The 24,459-nt window shown below is 39.4% G+C and overlaps 1 protein-coding gene across 1 annotated transcript in view; it reads right to left on the reverse strand.

Annotated features, from left to right (window-relative positions):
- Positions 1-24,459, reverse strand: part of ATP8A2 (ATPase phospholipid transporting 8A2) — a 274,582-nt gene that overhangs the window by 139,014 nt on the left and 111,109 nt on the right. The window contains exon 25 of the mRNA XM_053971420.1: positions 3,995-4,178. Coding sequence (XP_053827395.1) covers positions 3,995-4,178 — 184 coding nt within the window. The remainder of the gene's footprint in view (positions 1-3,994; positions 4,179-24,459) is intronic.

Below are 24,459 nucleotides of genomic sequence, written 5' to 3' on the forward strand. Positions count from 1 at the left end.
GAAGTGCAATATTTCAACAACTTAACATATACACAAAATAAATGTGTAATATACACAAAAAAACAACTCTTAAAATACTTAAAGCTAAAATCTTTTTTGTAGCAAAACTTCTGAAGGTTCTAAAAAGTGGTTTTAAGTGGCAAAACATCTTCAATTGATATTACCATCCTGATGGTAAAATCAGTGTTTGAGGGCTTACAAGGTTCAGAATCTCCTTTCTCTGTGTAAAATGAACAACCTAATAATCAAAACTATCTTGAGCTGAAATAAAATACACAAGAGGGGAACAAAAGTGGAAAATAGATGCTTTTATAGAGAATAGATACTTAAAATAACATTTCCTGCCCACAAAATGCACGTGATTGTGTGTTATATAAAATTTTGTATAAAGCAAGGCGCATTTGCCAAAAAGGGCAAGTAAATGTATCTTCTATAATCATGTACCTTTAATGCTAGTTTGAACCCCTGATGGAGCTCAAATTCAGAACTTTTGAAAATGGATTATTATGGAGCCAGTGTTGTAATCCAGACTGGGAAATGCATAATTTTCTAGTCTTGGCTGTGTTAGTGAACCTTTTTATGACCTGCAGCATTCCTCTTTTGCCCAGTAACCCACAGCTCAAAGTGATGACTGTGTTTACTGTTTAGCATGTATGTACCTGAAGGTAATTTTTAAGGTAATTATTTGCTTTGTTTCATTTTCCACAAAGTGACTTGACAGGAAAACCCTGACTTCCTATATTTAGATTCTAAACAATTTATTTTAACCAAAACTCATCTGAAATTGAAAGCTACAGTAATGAGTAAGGGCTGTTGTGAGGCAGCTCTGCTCCCATGCTTTCCAGCAATGAAATCACTGAACCACAAATCCTGTAAGGACAGCCTCTCTCCCATGCATCAGCAACTCGGATTTGTTAGCATATGCCAGCAGAGAAGGAGAGAAAACAAAAGTGAACCAGGCTTCACTGTTCTCTGCTTAACTTGAGCTAGAGCTATAACTGGGACACTCCCAAGGGAGTAGCTGACCTGTTCGACCCCTAAATGCCTCAAGTTAATTTGCAGGAGAGCTACAACTTTCCTCATCAAAATCACTAACAAAACACCACCAAAGTGATGGGAAACTTGCCATGATGTCCTTACAAGCCATCCCAAAGCTCCTGTGGAGAATAGTCAGAAACTGCCTGAGAACCTCTCTCTGCTGAATCTAACAAGTGAGCATCTTGGATGTGGTCTTCTTCAAAGCTCAAGGCAACAAAAAAAATCCTACCATTAATTGCTCTTGTCTGTGCTCTCATGAAAATGAGTGCACTACAGAGCACAGCAAGGAAGATACTTAAGAGCCTAAAGAACACACAGAGCCTGCTCACACCAGTGAAGAGTCCCGTTAAGACATGGCAAATATTTAAATCTGCTTTGATGCTGATATTATGCAAATACCCAGCTACTGGCACAGAGCAGTACTGACAGGGGCTCTACCAAGACACTGTCCTTGTTTGGCTGCTCCTATACTTACAGCATTTTAAATCAGCAGGAAACATTATGACCATCTGGCCAGCCTACCTTTGAAACAGTGTGTGAGTTTTTATAGTCGTCTCTGTATCAACCCTAGCATAACTTCTTTTACACAGAGATTCTCTTCTAGAATCTATCTTGACTAAAGGATGAGGTGATGGCATGCTGGGAGTTTTAAGACAGTGAAAAGGCATTCACAGAACAAGCCAATTTTTCCAAAGAAGAAAACTGAAAGAAGAACATTTGTTGAAGAAAGAAGCTTCCTTAATTAAGAAAAGGAAACAGTCCCTAGACACCAGATGTTTTCTAGATTAAGATAATAAAGCTATTTACTGAGAAAAAAAAAAGTTATTGAAGTCTACTACTGTCTCTCTAACTAGTTAGGTCATTTGATTTGGGAATTCTCCAAATAGAGGTCACTGGTGCAATATCATTTCAAGGGAAAAGGATGATTCAAACAGATGCTCCTTGCACCTGTGGAAGCTATTTCAAGTGGAGTCAGACACAAGTTGGCTTTTTATTTTTGTTTGGTTTATGTTTTGATTCTCCCTGGAATCCCAAATGAGCCTATATAGAGACCCTCTCTTCTTTAAGTGCCTACTTCTGGCAGCACTGCATTTGAAATAGCATTTGAACATGAGATGCTACATTACAGTGGTCGTCTTAAATTACTCAATAAGAACATACTCTGCCTGCAAGGCATGCACATACAGCAATGTTTTAGTGGGAGTTATATGTCTTCACTGAAAGAAATACACTCCACGGAGATCAAGTTTTTCTTTTGAACACTAATTTACTTTTTTTTTAAGCACATGCTACCACATAGTATTAGTCTCCTCTACTAGAGGGATTTTTTTTAATATGTTTTCTAATTTAATCAGTACAAATTCTTCTACACAATCACAAAAAAAACAGTTCCACGGTGTTTCACTAATTTTTGAATGCTGCAATTCTGTGCTGGTGTCACCAGCTTTTATTTCATATTGAATGAAAAAGATTCATCGTTATTGTCAGTAACTTGCTGACTGGAATTTAAACAAAGAACAGCTTCCATGTTCTAACACTAAACTGAAATACAGGGTTTTTTTAATGCAAAAGCAACACATGAATGTGGAATTACTCTTCCAGATTTAACACTGCTGCAACACAAAAGAAATAACATATGTAGGGCCTTCTACAGACAAAACTCTTGCTGTTTATGCTTAATTACCAAACAGAAGTAATAAATCATCTGAGGAAGTCCAGGTAAGGAGTATTCCATTAAGTTATACAGCAGAAGCTATATATAAATCCACTGAAATCAAAAATGTAAAACTCATTACGAGATACCAGAGACAATGGCTATGGCAATTCCTATACTGGTATATATTTGGAATATGCTACTGTTTATGACAGAAAAACTTGGTAAAACTGCCTAAAATTCTCAAGATAGATTTTGTGAAAGGTCTCAGTTATTCAAACCTGAAACTTCAGGTTCTTCATCAGAGGTCAGAACAGAGCAGCAATACAAGACTGCCACTTTGCTTCTTGAAAGGGTTACCACAATAAACAGTTATCTGTGCATACAGCAGCATTATCCCTGCCTTTTCAAAACCTCACCTTCTACTGGGAGCTATCAAAGGATGGTAATATTTCACATCACTTGGTAGAACAAATCTGACTACACCCTGCCAGAAGGGAACATCAGCTGAAGCTCCGGCCACTGAGGAGACAAAGGATTGTCTCTGCTTCCTGTCAGCTCGATCTGGTTTTGCCCTGGATCAATCTCAAACACATAGAGCATCTCAATGTAAACAGTATTCAGAGGATATTCAGCAACTGAAGCACCTTCTTCCTTTCTGATTTTTCTTTCAAAATCTTGGTTCTAAATTGTGGTTTCTTCAGCAAAACAAACAAACAAAAAAAGCTTTTAAATCCTCTTTTTAGCTGCAGTAATCAGTTCTGAATCTGATGAATTAGTTTAGGAGCACTCACACAAATAATGTTCAAAATAACACATGTGAAATGGAAAATGCTGGCTAGCTCTCTAGAACTGTGATCAATTCTTGGGTGCAACACAGGGGGCGGGGGGAAATAAAGATAAAGGAGACACCTCAAATTAGTTTGCCAAACAGCCAAATTCTCACATACCTGGTCATAGTACTGACTTATAGTAAGAGAAGAGTTTGCACCAAGACAGATCAGTTACTTAAAAGCACATTAACACATGCATCACAGAAATTGCTGCCCCCTGATTACTGAAGAACCAAGATATTGTACAGTTGTCAGGAGGAAACTAAAACTTTGAAGAGAGCTGGGGCTTTGCCCTGAAGAACAATCATAACAAACACCCAAAATATTTCCAAAATATGTTCTAGACAGCTGCCTGGAAAAGGAAACAAACAGAGACGCTTCTAGCTTAGAAGAAGCCTATCGAGCACTACATGGCTGCACAGTGCATTTCTCAAAGATGATATGGCAGTTGTTCATTCTTGCATCTGACCTGTGCAATGGCATAATCCGAGCAATTGGTTGCCTGCATGCCCTCATTGCCACTGATCCCCACTCCAACGTGAGCTGTCTGGATCATTCCTACATCATTGGCACCATCCCCAATGGCAAGTGTTATGGCATTGACGTGTTTCTTGACCATGTCTACTATTTCGGACTTCTGTAGAGGAGATACTCTGAAAAGGAGAGAAAAAGGTGTCAGTTTCTCACATGCTGAGCTATGTGCCTTTCCCAAAAGGACAGCTGTAACCTACATTTAGAAGTAATCAAAAGCAGTTGCTGGGAAGTTCCTTTATTCAACAACTAAGTTTCAGAACCCATGCCAAACTATTTCAGAAGAGTAGCTTTAAAAATAGTTTCACATTTACCTACTTGCTGATAGTTAATGCAAAAGAGACCAAATCTATATGAAAGGTTTCAAAGCCTTGTTTTCCTTACCCAGCCCCTCCTAACTGGCATAACACTGGTGTTATTATACTGGGAACATTGAAGTGAGTTTCCTCTTCAACTATGACAGTTTAGAGATTAAGAGTGCAGGCTTCCCTGCCTCCTGTCATCACCATCCAGAAGGAGAAAGACCACAAATACATTCAGAGACATTTCCAATGGTTTGCAAAAGATACTGCAGGCTTACTTTATTATTTAACCATTTCTGTTTAACATCTTTATCAATGATCTCAATGAGAGGATTGAGTATACCCTAAGTCAGTTTGCAGATGACACCAAGTTGGGTGAGACTATTGATCAGCTGGAGGGCAGGAAGGCCCTGCAGAGGGATCTGGACAGGCTGGATTGATGGACCAAGGGCAGTTGTATGAGGTTCAGCAAGGTCAAGTGCGAGATCCTGCACTGAGGTTACAAAAACCCCAGGCAGCACTACTGGCAGAGAAACTGTCTGGCAGAAAAGGACCTGGGGGTGCTGGTCAACAGAGCTGAACATGATCCAGTGTGTGCCCAGTTAGCCAAGAAGGTCAATGGCATCCTGGCCTGGATCAGCAATGGTGTGGCCAGCAGGAGCAGGGCAGTGACCTTGCCCCTGTACTTGGTACTCATGAGGCCACACCTTGAGTTCAGTTTTGGGTCCCTCAATTCAGGAAAAAAACAATTGAGGTGCTGGAGCATGTCCAGGGAAGGGAAACAGAGCTGGGGAAGGGTCTGGAGCACAACTCTTATGAGGAGCAGCTGGGAGAACTCTGATTGCTCAGCCTGGAGAAAAAGGCAGAGGTACATACCTAATCACCCTCTACAACCACCACAAAGGAGATGGTACTGAAGGGGGGATGTCTCGCCCCAGATAAAAGATGGTAAGCACAAGAGGAAATGGCTTCAAGTTGTGCCAAGGGAGGTTTAGATTGGATATGAGGAAAAAACTAAGGGAAAGGGTTGGTCAATATTGAAACATGCTGCCCAGGGAAGTGGTGGAGTCACAATCCCCAGAGGTATTTAAAAGTCGTGTAGATGCAGCACTGAAGTTTAGTGGTGGACTTGTCAGTTAGAATTATCTTGAAGGACTTTCCCAACCTTAATGATTCTCTTCCCTCCTCCAGCTGACCTCCCCATGTGCCAGGCCATCTTTCCAATCTCAGACTATGCAGGTCAGATCAGAAAGCACAAGGCCGCTTCCTGATCTCACATATGTCTTGTGTATGCAACTCTGACCTCAGCAGTGATGTCACTCAATTCCAACTCCAAAACAAAAGACTGACTCCATTATATCTGAATATCCTTATCAGATTTATTGGCAGTTACTTTAACTTGATTCTTCTCTCATTTGATATCAGTTTGAAGTCAATAAAAATTCATGGAATTCAGAGGTGAACTAGTCTAAATCAGGCAAGAGTGGAAAAATACTCAGGACTATGTTTCTAAATTGGATAAGACACCCAAAATGCCCTTTTGTCATGGAAAAGGTAGATCAGGTTACCAAATCATATGAGGTATTTTGGAAATACCTACATGTAGATTAAATATTTCCATTCTAACCCCATCTGTACAAACAACCCTAATTCCTTTCCCATCACTTTTAGTTAAAGTTCCGAATTATTTTGTATTTCCTTAAAAAAAGCCTTAGACAAAACTTTTCCACATCTCAAGTCAGCCACATACCACTCAAAAAAAAAAAGTAACTGATAGCTAAAAGCTTCTACCTTCACTAGGAGGAGAATAGGGAGCTTGGGGAATAGGGGAGACAGAGGTTCTTTGCATGACTTTCTTTCAGAGTTTACATCCTGTGAGAGCAACATAAATAGCCATTTAATACACCCATCTGGATCACTGCTGATGAAAAAAAAAAAAAAAAAACCAAGAGTTATCTTGTTCTGCATTATGCTTTACGGCCTTGGTTTTGTTTAGTAAATTCCTAAATAGGTGTTTTATTAGTAAATCACTCTTAAAATAACTTGAATAATTTGGGGGAAAAGAAACTTGCTAAGCTCAAACTTCACATGTGAACTAAACCACCTGAGAAGTCTAACAGCGGTTCTGTTCCTAAAAGCCAAATACAGGAAAAAGTTGACTAAACCAGAAAATTTACTTAATACTATTGGATAGATGTATTAAGCACTCCACTACCTGGCAGTGAAAACACCACTTGGCACTGTAGAGGCCCAGATAAATTACCAACACAAAACCTCAGCACACCAACCTATGGAGCACAAAAGCTGTTGGTTTTTAATTATAAATCAGCTCTGAGTATCATCTACAGCAAATTTTAACTTTTCTCTCATACACGCCCATACACGCTCCTCCCTCTCTCCCAGTGCTCATGTAATAAAATACTAAAGCATGGAGCAAGGAGTCAAAGGGACTTCAAGGGACTTTCCACTAAAATAGAAACTCCAGAGTGACTTGGGGCCAGCTGTGGAGCGTTTGGATTGATAAGTGCACAGACCCTCATTACCAGCCCCAGGGGCACCTCCAGTACACAGGACCATATACTTTTGGCAGTCCTCTCATGCAATTATTTCTTCACAGCAAAGTAATGCACATATCTGCTAACAGCCTTCCCAGATATACACTTGTCTTGCAATTTCAACTTATGTTCAATTACATTTCAGTTACATAGCAATAGAAAAATCTAAGAAGTGCCCTGTTTTCAAATATGCTTAAAAGAGCAGGGGAAGGTAAAAAGACAAAATGTGAACAGCATCTCTGACTCTGTAGTTTAAAGTAGTAGCTTGTCTACAGACACTTCAGACATGACCAGAATGTGGCAGAGATGCTCAAGCTTATTCTAGTGCAGTTTAGCTGGGACATGTCAAGCAAGCTAATGCAGCCAGTGTTCACTCCTGTGCCTACAGTGTAGGTGTGGTTTCAGATTTTAAGTCAACTTTGCCATTAGTGACCAAATGAAGATAATTATATCCACAGCTATGTAGCACCCGGTTAATGTTTAACATCCCTATATGCTTAGTAAGGCTAAACAAACTACCAGAAATGCTACATGTGCATTTTAAACACCATAAATATTTATGGACTTGGTTTAAGAAGATGAAATCTAAGACAAGATTTCAGCACAAAGTGTTACTTGATTTAGCTGTTTCTCCCAAACAGCAGCTCTGTACTTGATTGTAGTTGTTTCTCCTAAACAGCAGCTCTCTACCAAGCATCCTCTTTGACACTTGAGCAGCAAGTACAGCCTGCAACTCCAGAGAACACATTTTGTTGCACACAGTACATTAGCTACAAAAGCTGCAAATTGAGATGATTACTGACTTCCTGAGGGGTTTTACACCTCTCCTTCCCCAAGTCACTGACTCAGCCTCCAAACCTCTTTTGCTCCTTGTAATCTGTTTGATACCAATACACTGCACTAGGTGACATTAATCCCCTTAGCCAGATGATCAGAGCTGTGGTACAATTCTGCACATTTGATAAGCTGCCTACAGGAAGAACTGAAGATTATAGCACAGGATACTATTAAACTGCAGCTCCCCCAGGTGTAGCCAAGTTCACAAAGATTATGGATAAATGCATGAGTTCAAAGGAAAAAGCACAAGGAAAGAACTTTTTTCTTTGAAAAAAAAATCTGCAGTGACAGAATTGGTACATATCATTTGATGGAAGATCCCTGGCTCTCACTGCAGAACTCACTGCAACAGTATCAGAATGTAAGCCTTGCCTGGGTATACAGCCAAATAAGAATTAAGATATGAACAAAGCATCAGTTGCATCAAAATCTTCTGCTTACTCTTGTAAGAGTAAGCATTGTAATTCGTTCCTTGGTCAGACAGCAGTGGTTCTTATAAAGGTTCTTTGAGTGCCACTCAAGAGTTCACTAAAACATTTTCATTTATAAGAAGTTATTTTTATTGCCTCTGCTCAAAAATGTCTTTGACAACAGACTGATTCACTCCTTTACACATACTTGAGAAAAAAAGTACCACAACTATAATGATGGCTACAATCTGATAAGATCAAGTCTTCAGATTCTTGCTCAAACTCTTTCCCTGACAATCTGAATTTAGCCTACACAGACTACAAGAGAGCCTGAGGTCAAGACTTCACATTTATAAAGTGCCTATCATTCAGCATCTGGCTGTGCAATACAAAGTATCCATGGATGATGGCAGGGACATATGAAGTTAAGTGTCAGTTAAGTGTTCCGTGCCCATCTCTGGGACTTCCTTCTGGTAGCCTTGCTCTCGAGACAGCAAAAGCTAATACGGAAAACAGAAAGCTCTTGTCAGTCTCAAATCTGCTTAGTCTTTATCAGCACCTTTAACAGATTAAGACAGAAAGGGCTTTTCATCCTGAAGAAGATGACTGATGCCTTCATATCATGTTGCTTTCTCTGTAATGGGTAGAAGCAAGAGAGGGCACAAATTATTACAGACCTAATTATCCATAGGTTACTTAAATTCATAAGGAAACAGTGAAAGGAGGCAGGGCAGGGGGTGAGTATTTTTCAGTTAACACGTACTGTATTGTTATATTAGTGAATACTTTAAGGTCCCTCTTGAACTTTGAGGGCACAGAGCAGTAACACAGATGGTTTCCAACAAGGATGTCAGTGGCTTCCCACTGACTTCTGCAGATCAGGTCCCAGTGGCCTTAAATTCTTAGTCTGCATTTGCATCTTTAGCCTGAATATACTTTTAGAAGAAAAATTCTTACCTGATTATATTTTGTCTGTTCAGAAAAGTTCTACTTGTACAATCTTGTCTTAGGTGCAAGGAGCAGGGAGATGGACTTACAGACCCCTTCAAACTTGAGAAGTTCTACAATTCCACTCAACATTTCAAACTGGGAGGTTTGTTCAGGCTTACTTTCTTTTTTTAAGAGAATCTAAGCAAGATGAAAGATCTTTCAGTTCAAATTTTTTCATCAGGAATACTTTATGGGACAACCAGAGCAATTAAACTGTGTCATAATTTAGTGAAAAGATTCACCAAAAAAACCCACAAAAAACCAACCAACACTAAACCCCTAACAACTACAAAAAAGCTCCAAACCAGCAGTGAAGTGGTGATATTTTAAAATCAGTATCAACCATTTTATTTAGAAACTCATTTTGGTATCAAAGTTTTTTAAAATCTCAAAAGTAGAAACATGAAACCATCAATTTTAACCAAGCAAAGCAATGCAACAGAACTTAAATTTTTAATGTACTTCAACTGATTTAAAACAACCCATTCCTTTACTGCACACTTTGTGCAATCTGCAAGGCTATCCCTCTTATTCCCAGAGTCCATCAAGATGGATGCAGTCACAAATACGACAGGAAAGACACAATCAGCACAAGCATCCCTGTGTCACACCAGTCAGCTACACTCCATAAGATCTTGTCAGTAGGAAGTGATAAACAGTCTTCTTAATTCTGTCCCTATGCATACCTGCATTTATTGCAGTTACAGATGTATAACAGCAACTGATGGCAACTGTAAATAATAATTCTCACACAAGGCCCTTAAACTACAGCTGCATCACTGCAGATGCTTCAAAGTATAAGCCAGATACCAGCCCAGATGGGAAATAAAAATGCAGTATTTCAGAAAACAATTAGTTTTATTTATTGCATTCGAGTCTAAAGGACCAAATAAAGACAGGGTTCTGCTACAGAGCTAGCAAATGAGACTATCAGTTGTTTGGAAAAAGATACGTCAGCAATAAAAATAAAGAAAGTAAATCCTATTGGAGTCCTTTTATTCGTAAGATATATATAGAGATAAAAAGATTAGGTAATTTTTAAGAGATCCGTTTATATCCAGATCATCTTACAAGCCACGAAGAGAGGCAGTCGCACAAGCTCTTCCATCCCTAAGCAAGGCACAGTTTGATACATATTGTCAGCTGTCTCCTGCGTTCTGCCACTTGTGTTGGGTTTTCTGGGAATTTTTTTTGTGGGTCCCTTCCACAAAAACAAGGAGACTAGAGCATTTCTCTTGAAGGTTGCATGCTTTCCACACTCCCAATTTGATACAAAATACTCTGAAGACACTCTAACCCATGCTTTTAAATTTTTAATGTTCATTTGTGAAAAGAGGAAGGCAAGGAAGGAAGCTGTTTCAAGTATTACCTTTTTCTGCTTCCATGCCATAACAAGCATAAACACAAAGACATTAATGTCTTTAACATGAAACATGAAATTGATATCCTACTTCCTTGAAATGCCTTGTTAATGCAACACAAAAGGCCCTTAGGAGTTTACCTTTATTGCAGTGAACATTATTTTACCCTGTTCTATCATAAAATACACTAGTACTTCAAAAAAGCTCAGTGACCTCATCTACAGAAAAGGCAGATGAGAGACAGCCCAGGAAGCTGAGAGCTATGAATAACATTGTCACAAGTGTATGCATTGGTTCCCAGAAAAAAAGCAAGACAGATTAGCACACCACTAAAAGCAATGCTCAGAAAAGAAGAAACATTGCCATCACATTGTATTTAACAGTTCTTAATTATGCAGTTGATTTTCTCCTGACACACCAGCCTGCAGATTTCAAGCACGTGTCATCCAAACAAGGGTTAGGCCTAAATTGCAGCCATGATGCCCTGAGATATCTTGGATAATCTTATAATCATACAGTAGCCCACAGAAGAAAAGTGAACAAAAGCACACATGTTGACTCAAAATGTGCCTTGCATGGAATGCTTTGCATTTAGTAATTTCTCTGAACTTCCTTCCCCTGCTGACAACTTTCATAGGACTGGCTCTGGTGCAGTACTTAAATTTTTGGAGTCAGCACTGAATGAACCGATGGGATAATTTAATGTTCAGAGAAAGCACCAAAGGAATTCATCCCATTCATCCAACTACACATAAGTGTCTTCAATGGAGACATCTCTATCTGCACTAATCATGCCACACTCCTTTTACAGTCAGAGAGAAACAGGCACTTCTAGAGTGCAATTCATCTGGCTTTAGACATGAACTTTTAAGGTTGTAGTTCATCTCCTCTCCAAACTGCTGCTTTCTCTCAGCCAAGGTAAAGGGAGCTGAAGGTAAGTGGTTCACATGAAAAAAGTAAAATTTCACAGGATTAAGCCCTTCTTTTACATTACAGCAGGGCTAAATACCTTTAAATTAATCAAGTGCACAGGCTTTTGCTCTCCTGTTTCCAGGTGAGAATGCCTGCTTCTTCCTGACATGGCCATCTGATGCTGAACTGACACACCTTCCCTTTTTCTAAAATCCTCACTTCTTGACTCTGCCCCCAGCTCTTGCTAATACTTTTCTATAGCCCATCCCATTTCAACAGACAACCAGAAGCCTTACCAACCCTCTACTGGTTTCTGTAAGAACAACCTCAGCTTTGTCATCCTTTGTCATTTCATTTGCAGTCTCACTTTTCCATACTTAAGATTTTTCCCAAGCAGACAGTCCTTCAAACTGCTTCACTCATCCAAATTTATCAGACTGGTTAAAGTCTGCTTTTTTAATTTTAAAGAGTTTTACATCCTATTTCACCTATCATCAGGAGTCTCATTTCATCTTACAATAAAAAGAAAAAAAATCTTCCTTTAGTTTTTCAGTCTCACTGGTGTGCCAGTTACACACTTGACTTTCTGAGCAACATATATTACCTCTATATTTCAGGTTATCCAGAGCAGGGTATTTTTGATGCCTAGCAGGGCTCTAAGTCAAAACACATGCACATTTCTACATCCTCACAGGACATGGGGCAGTTTTTCAAATTTAATGGTTACCAAAGCAGTTCCTTCTGCATCACTCTAGATAGATTAGATATGCCTTCTTAATATAAAGCTCTCTTTGTAGTTATAAAGACCCTGAATTATACAGTCTTCTGAACAGGAAGAACACAAATTAATTTAGTATATTTTTACCACAAAAAAAAAAAAAAAAAGAGATGGTTTTGCTAATTATATGGTGGGGAGGTTTTAACACATGTATCACTAGAGAATTTCTCACTTGCATTTCGTATTTCAATAACTCATTTGCCTTCCACAGTTGCCATTGAAATGATCTTCAGAAGACAAGGGTTAGGAAATAATCTCTTTATAAGCTGAATTTGAGGCATTAAGCAGTGTAACATAAACAGAATGTTCCAGAGAACACAGGGTTAAGTTTCAAGTCAGCATCTTCTTCCTCTTTGATATCCCTCCCTGCATGTTTCTGTCTTGATTGCCCTTCCCCCAATCTGCTTTATGGGGCAAAGATTAAATACAGAAAATCTACTTTGGAAAACAAATTATTTGGAAAGTGATGAGTTGGCATAAGCGCAGTGTTGAATGAAAGACTATTTTGCATTTTAAACTATAATGGTCACTAGTGGTAACAGCTATATGTTTTTTAAATTAAACTAATATATCAAATTAATTTTGAGCTTCCCTCAGCCCAAGCTGATTAAGGCACATACATTCATTTCCATGCTAATCAACCTGAGCAGTTCTCATGCAACACAGAAACCAGTCTTTTTCTAATGACAGAGCAAAAAAATTTCAGTCTGCAAAACATACAGCTTAGTCCTTTTATAACCTTGAGGACATGCACACAGAGCCAGCAGCCATGAATTTCAAATAGCAGAGCTGTTTACAAAATTTTGCAACACATGATGAAATTTAGTGATGATTGACACCATGTCAATTAATAAGCACATCAGCCCATTTAGCGAGTCTCTGTCCTATAGTGAAGCCAAAAGATCAATTGGAAGAGCCAGGGTGAGTACCCACCTCTAGAAACAGAGCAGCAATACTGTGAGAGCATCAGTTACACCTCATACGTGGCCATCTTGGAATCATAGAATCATTAAAATTGGAAAAGACATCCAAGCTCATCAAGTCCAACCATTAGCCCAGCACTGCCAAGTCCACCACTAAACCATGTCCCAAAGTGCCACATCTACACATCTTCTAAATACTGCCAGGGATGGTGACTCAACCACTTCCCTGGGCAGCCTGTTCCAATGCCTGACTACAGTTTCAGTGATTTTTTTTTTTTTTTTTCTAATGTCCAATCTAAATCTCCCCCATGCAACTTGAGGCCACTTTCTCATGTCCTGTCACTTGCCACCCTTGAGAAGAGACTGAGCTGCATCTCCTAGTAACCTCCTTTCAGGAGCCTGACAGGTGCTGTGGTCCTCCACTCAACTACAGCTCAGAAATATAAAATAAAGCAGCTTTGGACACCATTACTGTTGTAAACTACTGCTGCTTTCAGGATCATATACCTAAGAAACAAACTACAAACACTGACATGGAAGGAAGATGAAGGGATATGTAGCTAGTAGATTTGAGTTTGCTATTCCAGTAGCTCTACAAGCACTGACAGATTTTTTTTCTTCCTTCTGAATTCTAGTAACTCTGCATTATTTATTTTTCTCCCACTCTATTAAATGTTTCCCAGAATTTAATCTAAAAATGCATATAAATTATCAACTTGCAGCTACATGTTATAGTTCAAAAGCCTAGCATCTCTGAATTACATGCTCCTGGAACAGACAAGGCAGACACAATCTGGAGCAGGGCATCTTACCCAGTAATTGTCATCACAGGGCTGCAATCACGTAGAGGACTCACTATCCAAAGTGAAAGTGCCAGATCCTTGAAAATTTAAGTCTTTCAATTTCAAAACTATCAGTATACCTGAAAAATCAGGGTCACCATGTATCAGAGAGGTAAGGTCCCAAATTTTCCATTACACATTACAACACCACCAAAATGCAAGTTATTTCCCACCCTTCTCTTAAGTTCAGTCTCTATTGAACAAAATCCCTGCTAAGTCCCTAAATAATTAGGTGTTTTTTTTTAAAAAAGCTTCTGTTTTAAAAAGAGCTTCTGTTTTCCACAATCTCTCCACAGCTAGTAAAGTTGAGCATCAGGGTGTTCCCACAAAGATTACAAAAAAAAAAAACCCCAAAACCCAAGAAAACCAGAGCACTTTTATATAGGAATGCCATTGACAACTGAAAATCTGACTAGGATTGGCTCACTCTTAGTCAACTATTAAATCTGTGTTCTGTCCAAAGCCAGGTTAGGTATTAACTTACAGCAGAACATTCACAGCATTCTCACTACTCCCAAACTCAAGCTTCAAGAAAGGAACTTGACATTAACCTCTAACCTAAGACTCAATACAAGCAACACTGTTTTAGAATATTGCTCCTTTATTTTCCCTCCTTCCCCTCCTCACTCTTTTCTTAGCAAGGTCACTCAGCTCACGGTTAAATCACAGCATTAAAATACAACATCCAGGGCAAGGAGGTGATTTTGTAGTCTTCATCCACAACCTATACTCTAAATTAATATGACCAAATTCACTAACACAGCCACATTCTAGGGCAATCTGTAACCCTCAAACACATGGTTCAATATATACACATATCTTGTTTAAGACACAAAAATGACCTGTGGTTTGTGAAAACAACACTGATCAGTAGCAGCTGCCTCTGTAAAAGCAAAACAGAAGAACAGACGGCAGAGTGAACACAGCACATATTGGTCCTCTGCACCCTTGACTGCCAAGCACCTTCCAAGGAAGAGGACACTATTGCACGTGAAACCGATGCCACGCATCTCAGGCTGTCACATGAGGCATAAGCACACCACTTGCTGCAATAGTGGGGGCAACTGGGCAAGAGCAGGCCAACCTAGTCCAGTCTCACCTCTGCCATACTGCCTGAGCAGGCTGTGCTCAGAAGCTTGTACAGGCATTTTGGTGCAGTCAGGCAGTACTTGAACAGCCCAGGATGAACACACACAGTCAAGTGTCAATACCTGCTCCTTAGAGCTCGTATTAACAGTGTATACACAGCCTGAAATGCTTAACACACAAGGAAAAGCCTCACAGAACTCAATACCCTCTTCCCAAACTTGTGTTGACTTCAGAATTATGTCTCTTGAAAGCTCCAAGTGGGCTACCTTGCAGTTACTGAAAGGGATCTTCAAGAGTTTTGACAAAAAATTCATCAAAGAAATTGCAGCTTTGATTTCCTGAATGTGTCTCAACTGCTTTTCTTTTCCACATAGGACTTTTAGTTTCTCATCCATATTCCTAACCACAGGATCACCCATGTCAGTACAGACAGTTTAGAAAAGCATAAATGTTTTGCTTAATATAACGAACTAGGCCAATGATTTTGCTTGAATACAGAACTAGGAGCCAGAACTTCAGAATGTCAAACACTTTTATCTTCACAGAAAGAACACAAAACGCTGCAGTTCCCATTTGGTAACATACATGTCCACCTATCACAGGACATGCTTAATTAGTGCTAAGTTGCCAAGAGGAATCATGCCTTCCACCACTCTTTTTACTTAAGGGAATAAAGATAGACACAAGAATAATTATACATTAGGAGCTTTGAAACAGCATAGAGAAAATAGGTGCATTTTATATCAACTTTCTCCTGAAAGCTGGCAGAAGGACATTGCCTAAAGGACCTTCTTCCCTCAACAGAAAACCAGCTTTGAAACATTCCAGCAGGCATTATAATGAGCCCTTGCCTATTAACTTGTGGTCTTTTAAGGTGAACTGCTGGGCAACTGATAGGCAGCGTGAAGTACCAGCACATTACTGGGGCCAGAGGAGAGCACATTTCTTCCATACACACTTATTTACCATATTAGCTTTAGACGAGAGTTGTTCTCCCACTGCTACAATGATTTTTAAGCACCGGGCTTCTTCAGACCATTAGTGCCACAGCAATACTGAATTTGACCACCTCCAAGTCACAAGCATCAATGAAATTTAAAGTGTCAGACAGAGCTGCCTTGTTATTTATTGCTAATGTAATGCCTAGGTCACCCATAGCCTCAGCTACAAATTGAAGAGCTAAATAAGCCAGACCACATGAAACATCTCCTTAAAAAGATACCATAAAAATTGAGATAAAAAAAGGAATTGCTTGAAGTTGAACTGTATTTGCTGACGCTTTTCATGACTTAAGCAAGATTAGAAGCAAAAAACCCATGAGGAAAAATGATGAGTTGCCCATGCTGAAAAACTCACGGGCTCTAAAGGAAACAGAAAAGCAGCTTTTGTGAGTTAGATAGGATACTCTCTATGTGTACCAGAGCATATCAGTACAGCTAAGCTGATGCTTTCTTTTTTAAATCCGGCCATGAAAAGCAGGTCAGCTTACAGTAACTTCTGCCTAGAGAAGAGCTTTGAGCCTATGCATGCACACCTGACTTAATAATATGGCTTTTGTAGCAGCATGCAGTCAACAGTCAATTTACACAGTACATTTTGTTTTGTCTTTTAGTTAAAAGCTAAGATTGGGAAGCTAAAGTTCACTAAAATCTCTTCAGGATATATCAGAAGTTGATATGGTTATATGTTTCACATACTGGCAAAATTCAGGTAACAGCAATTAATTTTCAAACACAGCACACTGAAAAATCCTATAGCAAAACAGGTATGGAGGTAAAAAACAAGCCTCAGGTTCAAATATGATCTGGCAACTCGAAAGCAAGATCTTGAGATATACTGCAGAAGTGGAACACAGATGTGGTAATGTGAAAAGTGCTCAAATTCAACAGACTCAGTAGACATATAATGAATGCCTTCTATGAGCTGGTCTCAACTGCAGGTTACAAGGTATGTACACAGTACCCTTAAACACTCTGCCTGAGAGCCTGGGGGCAGTGGGGGACAGATGGGGGCAATACACAAGAGGCTGATCTCAAGCCTCCTAAAATCAGATGTGCCAATGTTTTGGTAATGACAACTGCGTATGAGAATCCACCGTAAGAGTTTGCACGGCACAGCCAAAGAGACTCGTCTGTCTTGCTGGGCTACCAGCACACACCTTCAGGGCACTACCTTTTATTAAACTAAGATTTTTTAAGTGATGACATTTTGTACACATCTATACAATTCTCTATACCCCATTTCTCCAAACAGGGTCAGAGTAGCCTTGCCAAGAGTTTGCTGGCAGTGATGTTCAAGGTATAATCAAAACCACAAAACTCCAGGAGGTCACAGCTACTCCAATCCAACATCAAAGTGTTCAAAACACTCATTTCATGAAGATGGAGAGAGATTATACAAGCAACTCTCCCATGAGCATAATGGAAAACCATCAAGCTCACAAACTACTAATTATCTTTAAACTCATATTTGACTGTGACTTAAAAATCAAAGTTAGCAATTTGGATTAAAAAAAACCTGTAAAAACAAACTGAATGCCAAAAAAAGTAAATTCCTAAATTTTCTGAATGTAAAAATAATACAAATAATTTACATAGAACAGAAAATCTGCTTATTCTCTACATGCACTTGGGTATAACAGTACTGTAGATGCCCTGCCATTTAATTTTTAGGAGTGCAGATTTTATTCATGTTCATCTTGTTCAGTAACAGTAACACCCCAAACACAAACCAACATGTTGGTGCAGAGCAGAGCAATTAGCCTGAGGACCCAACAGTTTTAACATATTAGAGATGTAACTAATACATCACACTTCATCTAGAATGAAGTTCACAGGATAAGGACAAACATTCAGTGTCAAAGTGGCAATGGTCAGAGGTACCACGAGGTTCCATCCTGCTCAGTAATCCAGATGAGGTTCCATCATCAGTAACCCAGATGCTGACAAAAGGGATACCCCTCAACAGGTCTGTGTCTGTAGATGGTGTTGAACTAGGGGGACTGGATTACAAGGAGACAAAGGGCTTTTATTGAAAGGAACCTTCAGAAAAACAGGGACTGAGATAACAAGCTTAACAGAATTCAGACAGAGAAGAATTAAGCTCCACATCTTGAAAAATAATAACCCCATGTACCAATGCAGGCTTGGAAATGGTCAGCCCATACATAATCTGGTTATGGTGGGCATTGGGTTCTGCGTGAGCCAGAACAATACCTTTAGTGTGATCTAGGTACACAATGCACTAGGAAGTGAACCAGGACACAAGTGTGACTGGGACACAGACACAAGTTATTATCAGTCCTCTCCTCAGCACAGATGAGGTAACATCTGTAGAACTGTAAAGAGCCCAGTAGAGAATTACTAAGATGGTCTGGGGTTTAAAATATGTAACATGTAAGAGGAGGCTGTGTCACCTTGGCTTGGCAGGTGAGGGGCAGTTTAACAGCGACATTATACTACTGCATAACCTGGAGTTACCTGAAGTTTCCTGTCACATCAAACAATGCAACGTGGGCCAATGGCCACAAATTGAAAACACCTAGACCTACACCTGAAATCTCAGTTTAGTGACAATAGAGACTCTTCCCTGCCAAAAGACTGAAACAGTCCCTGAAGAGGGTTCCCATGTGATTCTGTCACACAGTGAGGCCTGGGTTTCAAACAAGCTTACTCAGCACACATGCTGCCTTGTGTGCTGAAGGTCTCCAGAGAGACACAGCATAACTGGGCACTGCAGTACAGAAGTGACCTCATCTTCTTCCCCTGTATGTAGTCATCATCCTGTACTATTGCAGCATCTTCCCCAGGTAAACAGTCTTCTCCTTCCAGCCTTGCCTTTTCCTCATCCATCAGCACCATCATATCACTCCCTTTCTCTTGCCTGAATAACCCACTGGTATTGAAGTAATATAAATAACTTTGTGCATATTTTCTTTAACTTGAAATTTTCGTATTTTAGCAGTGGATACAATAGACTTGGCAACTTTTAAGTTACAGCTCTTTGGGTAGACACTATAAAATTTCTTGCTTATTTTTATGCCATATACTTTTCAGTTTAAAAATACCCAAAATATCTGGCATAAAAGCCAATCCATCAGAAGAAATAAACATATCTCCTGAGAAAGCTAGACAGCCAGTGCAGACTCAACAGAAACTGCTCTGATCCAGCAAAAAGTTCCACATGGTGGAAGATTGCTTCCAAGATGGTCAGCTCCCAAGCACTTACATTTTTAGCACTCTCCACATTACTATTTCCAAATTGAGCAAAAATTAACATCTTCATCTCATAAGTTCATGTCTGATCATAACCTTCTTCTCAAAGAAACACCCTGTGTTGCATTGTGTTTGGTTATGCCTATGTTCTATGAATGGTTTATCCCTGAACCCCCTCTTTACCCCAATGGTCTCACCCGTCAATCCTCCCTAAGTCTGCCCCCTGACTCAGCATAGATGCTGAGTCATTCCCGTGTCCCCTCCCTGGTGCCTTGTCCGTCACCCGACGTCCCATCTCAACCGTCTGGAAGCTTCCATTAAGGGCATCAAGTGATTGGATGAGGACCAGGGGTCCCTCCCCTGATTTTCCTTAATACGTTGCTACCCCTAGCAATTATCCCAGGAAGCACTCCCCAAGTTTACCCAAGTTTATTGGCCATTGAGACTTCCTCTCCCCTTTCCACTCCCCTGTTTATAAGTTGTTGTCGAGGCCCTCTCAGGGCTCTTGCTGGTTGGTGTTCCTGGGAGCAGTTTGGGCTCGTAACAGTCCCGAATAAACTTCTGGACTGTTACCCCCAACAAGAGTCAGCCTCTTTACTTCGGTGGATTTGCTATCCGTCGCTCCTCTGGAGGCACTACCTGGAGTTCTGTGGAATCACACGGGGTGCCCCCCCGCTGCCTGTGGCGCCCCTTTCGCCAGGCTGCTCCAGGCGGTCTCCGAGTGGATGTGACAGCAACCTTCCAGTAACAGACATTTCTAGTTTCTTTCCCTTACCTTTGCTAGATAAAGGAAAATGAGAACAAGATTTAATTCTTGAAATTTAAGAAAACTGAACATGAATAAGTAGGAGAACTGAAAATTGACTGTTAGCCTTATTTTTCTATGAAACTTAAGCCTATATATTTGAGTTGTAATCTTCCTAAATGCAACGTCTCATATATTTACAAGTAAAGCTGACCAAAAGACAGAGGATTCAAGAAGAACAATACCTTTTTTAATTACATTGGGCCATAATTATCATAGTCAATGCTAACTTCTACAATAAGATTTCCCAGCCTTTTATATCTCAGACACACTTTTATTCATTTCTATCCCTTCCTGTGCTTCACTACTTATCTGTGACATTTATAAAACAGCATTAAGTAAGACATTATAAGAGGCACAGATGCATTTTAAGTGGCTCTTTACTCAATTTAGTAGCTGACAGTAATCACTACAAACCCAGTCAAAAAACTAATCCTTCATGGGATTTAATGAGGCTTGAAAAAGGTCCAGACGATTAGTCAGTCCTCTGTAGAACTGGGTTTTCCCACTAAGTTCATGTGAAAAAGTTTCCAAGGGAAGTCACATCCACATGTCATGCACAAATTATGAATATTCAGCATTACCAACTGCCTTAGCATTACTATTCCCAGTAGATTGTGCAGCAGGAGATAAAGAAGTCAGCTCAGTTGTGCATGCTAATCAATGAATGAAGCAAACCATCACAAGAGCAACTGAGAGTCCTTTCCCCATCTGTAGCATTCACGCAGTTGCTAAAGACTAAAGGAATTGAAAATTCAAAAAGAGGGAGAAGAGGGACCCTTTCATGACGATGTGGCCCAAACTGGAATAATTGCCAGTACAAACAGGCTCGTTTTCAAATACATGTGGGTCAGAAGTAACAGCACAGCTCAAAGCAGCAGCAGTCATACTGTTTACTCTCCTTCTGACATAAAAGCCTTTCCCTCTGTGAACAGCTCTTAATGCAGAAATAGCTAAACGTATGCTAATGCCCAACAGAGCAATAACTTCCTCTGATTGATTCAGCAGTACTGAAAGTACCACGAGAAAAGATCAAACCAAGTATTATACAAACAACCCATGTCTTCAATATGGTATGTGTCAGCATGAAAGCTGAAAGGAGCTGAACAAGCCAGCTACTAATGTCTTGCATGGTTCTGAAATTGGCAGTGTTCTTAAGTGCTTGCAGATAAAAGTGTTTTTCTCAAGTTGTGACATCAATTTATAGAGCTCTGTAATATAATGAAAGCTCTTTGATTTAACTTGATTTATGAAGCAAAAGCACTTCTGGTGTCTTTGGAAAAAGCATAGGAGTTTACAATAAACACAAGATAATTGACTAATTTTGCAGCCAGTTACTCTCCTGAAATCATAATTAGAGAAAACAAACATGACCTCTCACTTCCCTTTTTATGCTACTTAAAATTCCTTCTTTCTTCCATTTCACTGACTCACCTTTCTTTCAACATCCTTTCACTGGAGAGATTCCAGTGACAAACTTCCCTGGCATTACTTTAGGGAAGATATTTTCATCTTTCCACCACTAGTTCTAATACTCTGTTTCTCTGCTCAGCTGCTGCAGTGTTCACAGAAGAACACTAAGACACACACACAAAAATAAACCTGAACCAATGGTGTATGACTCTTTCAAGTGTGCCAGAAGCAGTACAAAATCTGGCTGAAATGTGTTATGTTCTACTCTTCCAAGATTCAGCACAATGTCTCTCTTTTTTTTTTTTCTTCCCTGATGATTCCACTATAATTGGAAGTTATTTAAGTGCTAGGAAAACAAATATCTGGTTATATTTAACTGACCATGTCCCATATAAACAAAACACAAAAGGATAAATGAATTGTTTCTTTAGGTACAGACAGATTATTAAATCAACTTTAGGGGACAAGCATAAAGCTAGAGGAGAGGAAGACATTTTTCTCTCTGGGTAACTGATATACACAACAGGAATAGGATTTAGAAATCAAGATCAACTGTTCTGTCTTCAAGTGGCACAATGGGAGATGAACAGCATGCCTTACCTAAAGCTGATTTCAGGCAGGCAGGAGAGGAGAAGGACTGTGGTTTTAAACTCCCACAGTCTGAAGAGGACACTTAGCTTAAGCCTGCTTCATGTGGTGCCTTCAGTTTGCACACCAAAGCATGTTCCTTAAAAGCATTTACACATGTGGAGGCCTATTTCATGCATCTCAGACAAATTCATGAGTAACAGCTACTCATTAATCTCAGTCCTGGTCTCACCTTGGAGGCGACCAGCTACAAGCCATATGTTTACAGGCCTTCAGCACTTCAGCTGTTATGTAGGCTTTGGAATGAATCGTATTTCTGGATCTAGGAATCACAGCTTCTTATAAGGAAATTGCTCACCTAGGTCCATAAAGGCAACAACTTTATAAATCCACAAAATATAAATGAAAAAAACTCTCCATTATGCAAATGCATAAATCCACTGTGTGTTCTACTCTTTAGTGGCAGCCCTTTTCTGTCAATCAGATAAAATGAACCAGAAATAAAAAAAGAAAGACAAAAACCAAAACCCCAAACCAACAAACAAATAAAAAAAGGGAGACAAGGAAGAACAAAAATGTGAAAGTCCTTCCAAACAAGGATGCTCTGTCTGAAAAAGTCAATATACTGAAGGCATATTTATTGGAGAGGAAGAGGGGGAAGAAAAGCAGTCAGAGTATGATTATTCTTAACTTTTTCAAATGTAAGAACTTGATGGGATCCAATGAAATTACCAGGGAGACTTAAAGGGAAAATACTTCCTCTACACTGTACATAATACCCTGTGTCCAGGGTGAGATTACAGACTAATCTCTAATTGAGATTAGAGTTTAAACACATTCAGAGAAAAAGATTTAAAATTTATGAATGAATTAAGATCACTGAAGGATTGGGAAAACAAGATGCCGATACAGCTGCTGGCAACAGAGGTTTCATTCACTAATTATACACACATTTCCAAGGCAGTCACTACTAGTCACAGTTTAAAATCAAAAACTGGATTAAATTGGGTCTGGTCCAACACTGACATTCACACAGGAAAGCAGGCTTACGATCATTAGCTGACAAATACAGCAAATCTAAGTTTCTACATGGATTTACCACTAGTTAAAGAACAGCTGTACTGCAATGCTATCCATAAAGTTTGGAGATAGTTTACTAAAAAAATCTTGGAAGAGAAAAGCTCACCTTCTACTTCCAGAATTGCAATGGACTGGACAGCAATTTGTGCAGTGACAACTGGATAGCAGTTTGTACAGTGAAACATAATGCACTGTCATGACCCCTTACCACTTTGAACTGAAATCCTGACAGTGGTAAGCATACTTTTCTATAAGTTTTTCTCCTAGGCAAAAAGAAATCAGTTACCACTGACCGCATACAGCAACTTGAAAAAAATATAGAATAACTTAAAACTTATAAGGAATTTTGAAAAGTTGCAGTATTTTTGAACATGGTGTCTTGTACTCTCATTGCGTATGTCTTTCTCACAAGGGGGGTGTTCACAATAGAGAAAACCCAAAAAAGCCTTTTCACAAAACTTCTGGATTCATATGCTTGATCTATCATCCCCTTACCTTGTATTTTGCCTCTTCCATATCTGGCAGAGAGTACATCTGTTATGAAACTTCTGTGTTGCAGGGTCCCTTTTGCTACTGCTCTGTTCTAGGCCTAAACAACTCCTCAGTTGTAAGACTTGAAGGCAGCAGCAGCTTTTAAGAATCCAAATCTTATGACAGTATAATATAGATCTTAATAAAAATATCCCAAGATTACAAATTCTAATTAAATAATTAGCTACAAAGAAAGTGCAAATACCTTATTCCATTTCACTGCATGTATACCACAGCTGTTTCTTTAATTCAACAGTGAGAGACAAGAAGGTCATGCAACAGCAATGGAACATTTTAAAAAGAATACTCAGCCTTTAACAGACTTTAGCCATTAGTACTAAGGAAACCCTCTTGAGAATTGAAAAGCATAGGAGAAAAATAATAAAGCACAGCTATCACTACTCCTGAAACTTCTGACAGCTAACAAGGAGAATTAAATTCTTCTTCCACGTACTTAGGTATTTACTGATACTTTTGCTCCTTTGCTTCTTGGGTGGCAGTTGTCTTAAATACCTATTTGAGCTAACACACTTCCAGAAGGCAAAGTAAACAGGAAACACAAAGGGATAGAGAGCAAAATCCCAAGGAGCTCTCACAGGAGAGGATAACAAAGATCTAATTACACCAAGATTTTCCCCTGCAAGGACTCAGTCAGACATCATGTACATGGAAAAAGACATCAAATATTTCTCCTTAACCATTCCTGTGTTATCCTTTAACATAAAAGCAATCTTAAAATCAGTAAAAACATTAGAACAGAATTTTTACCTTTA

This window comes from Vidua macroura, chromosome 2, assembly GCF_024509145.1.
Source record: "Vidua macroura isolate BioBank_ID:100142 chromosome 2, ASM2450914v1, whole genome shotgun sequence".
Classification (NCBI taxonomy): domain Eukaryota; kingdom Metazoa; phylum Chordata; class Aves; order Passeriformes; family Viduidae; genus Vidua; species Vidua macroura.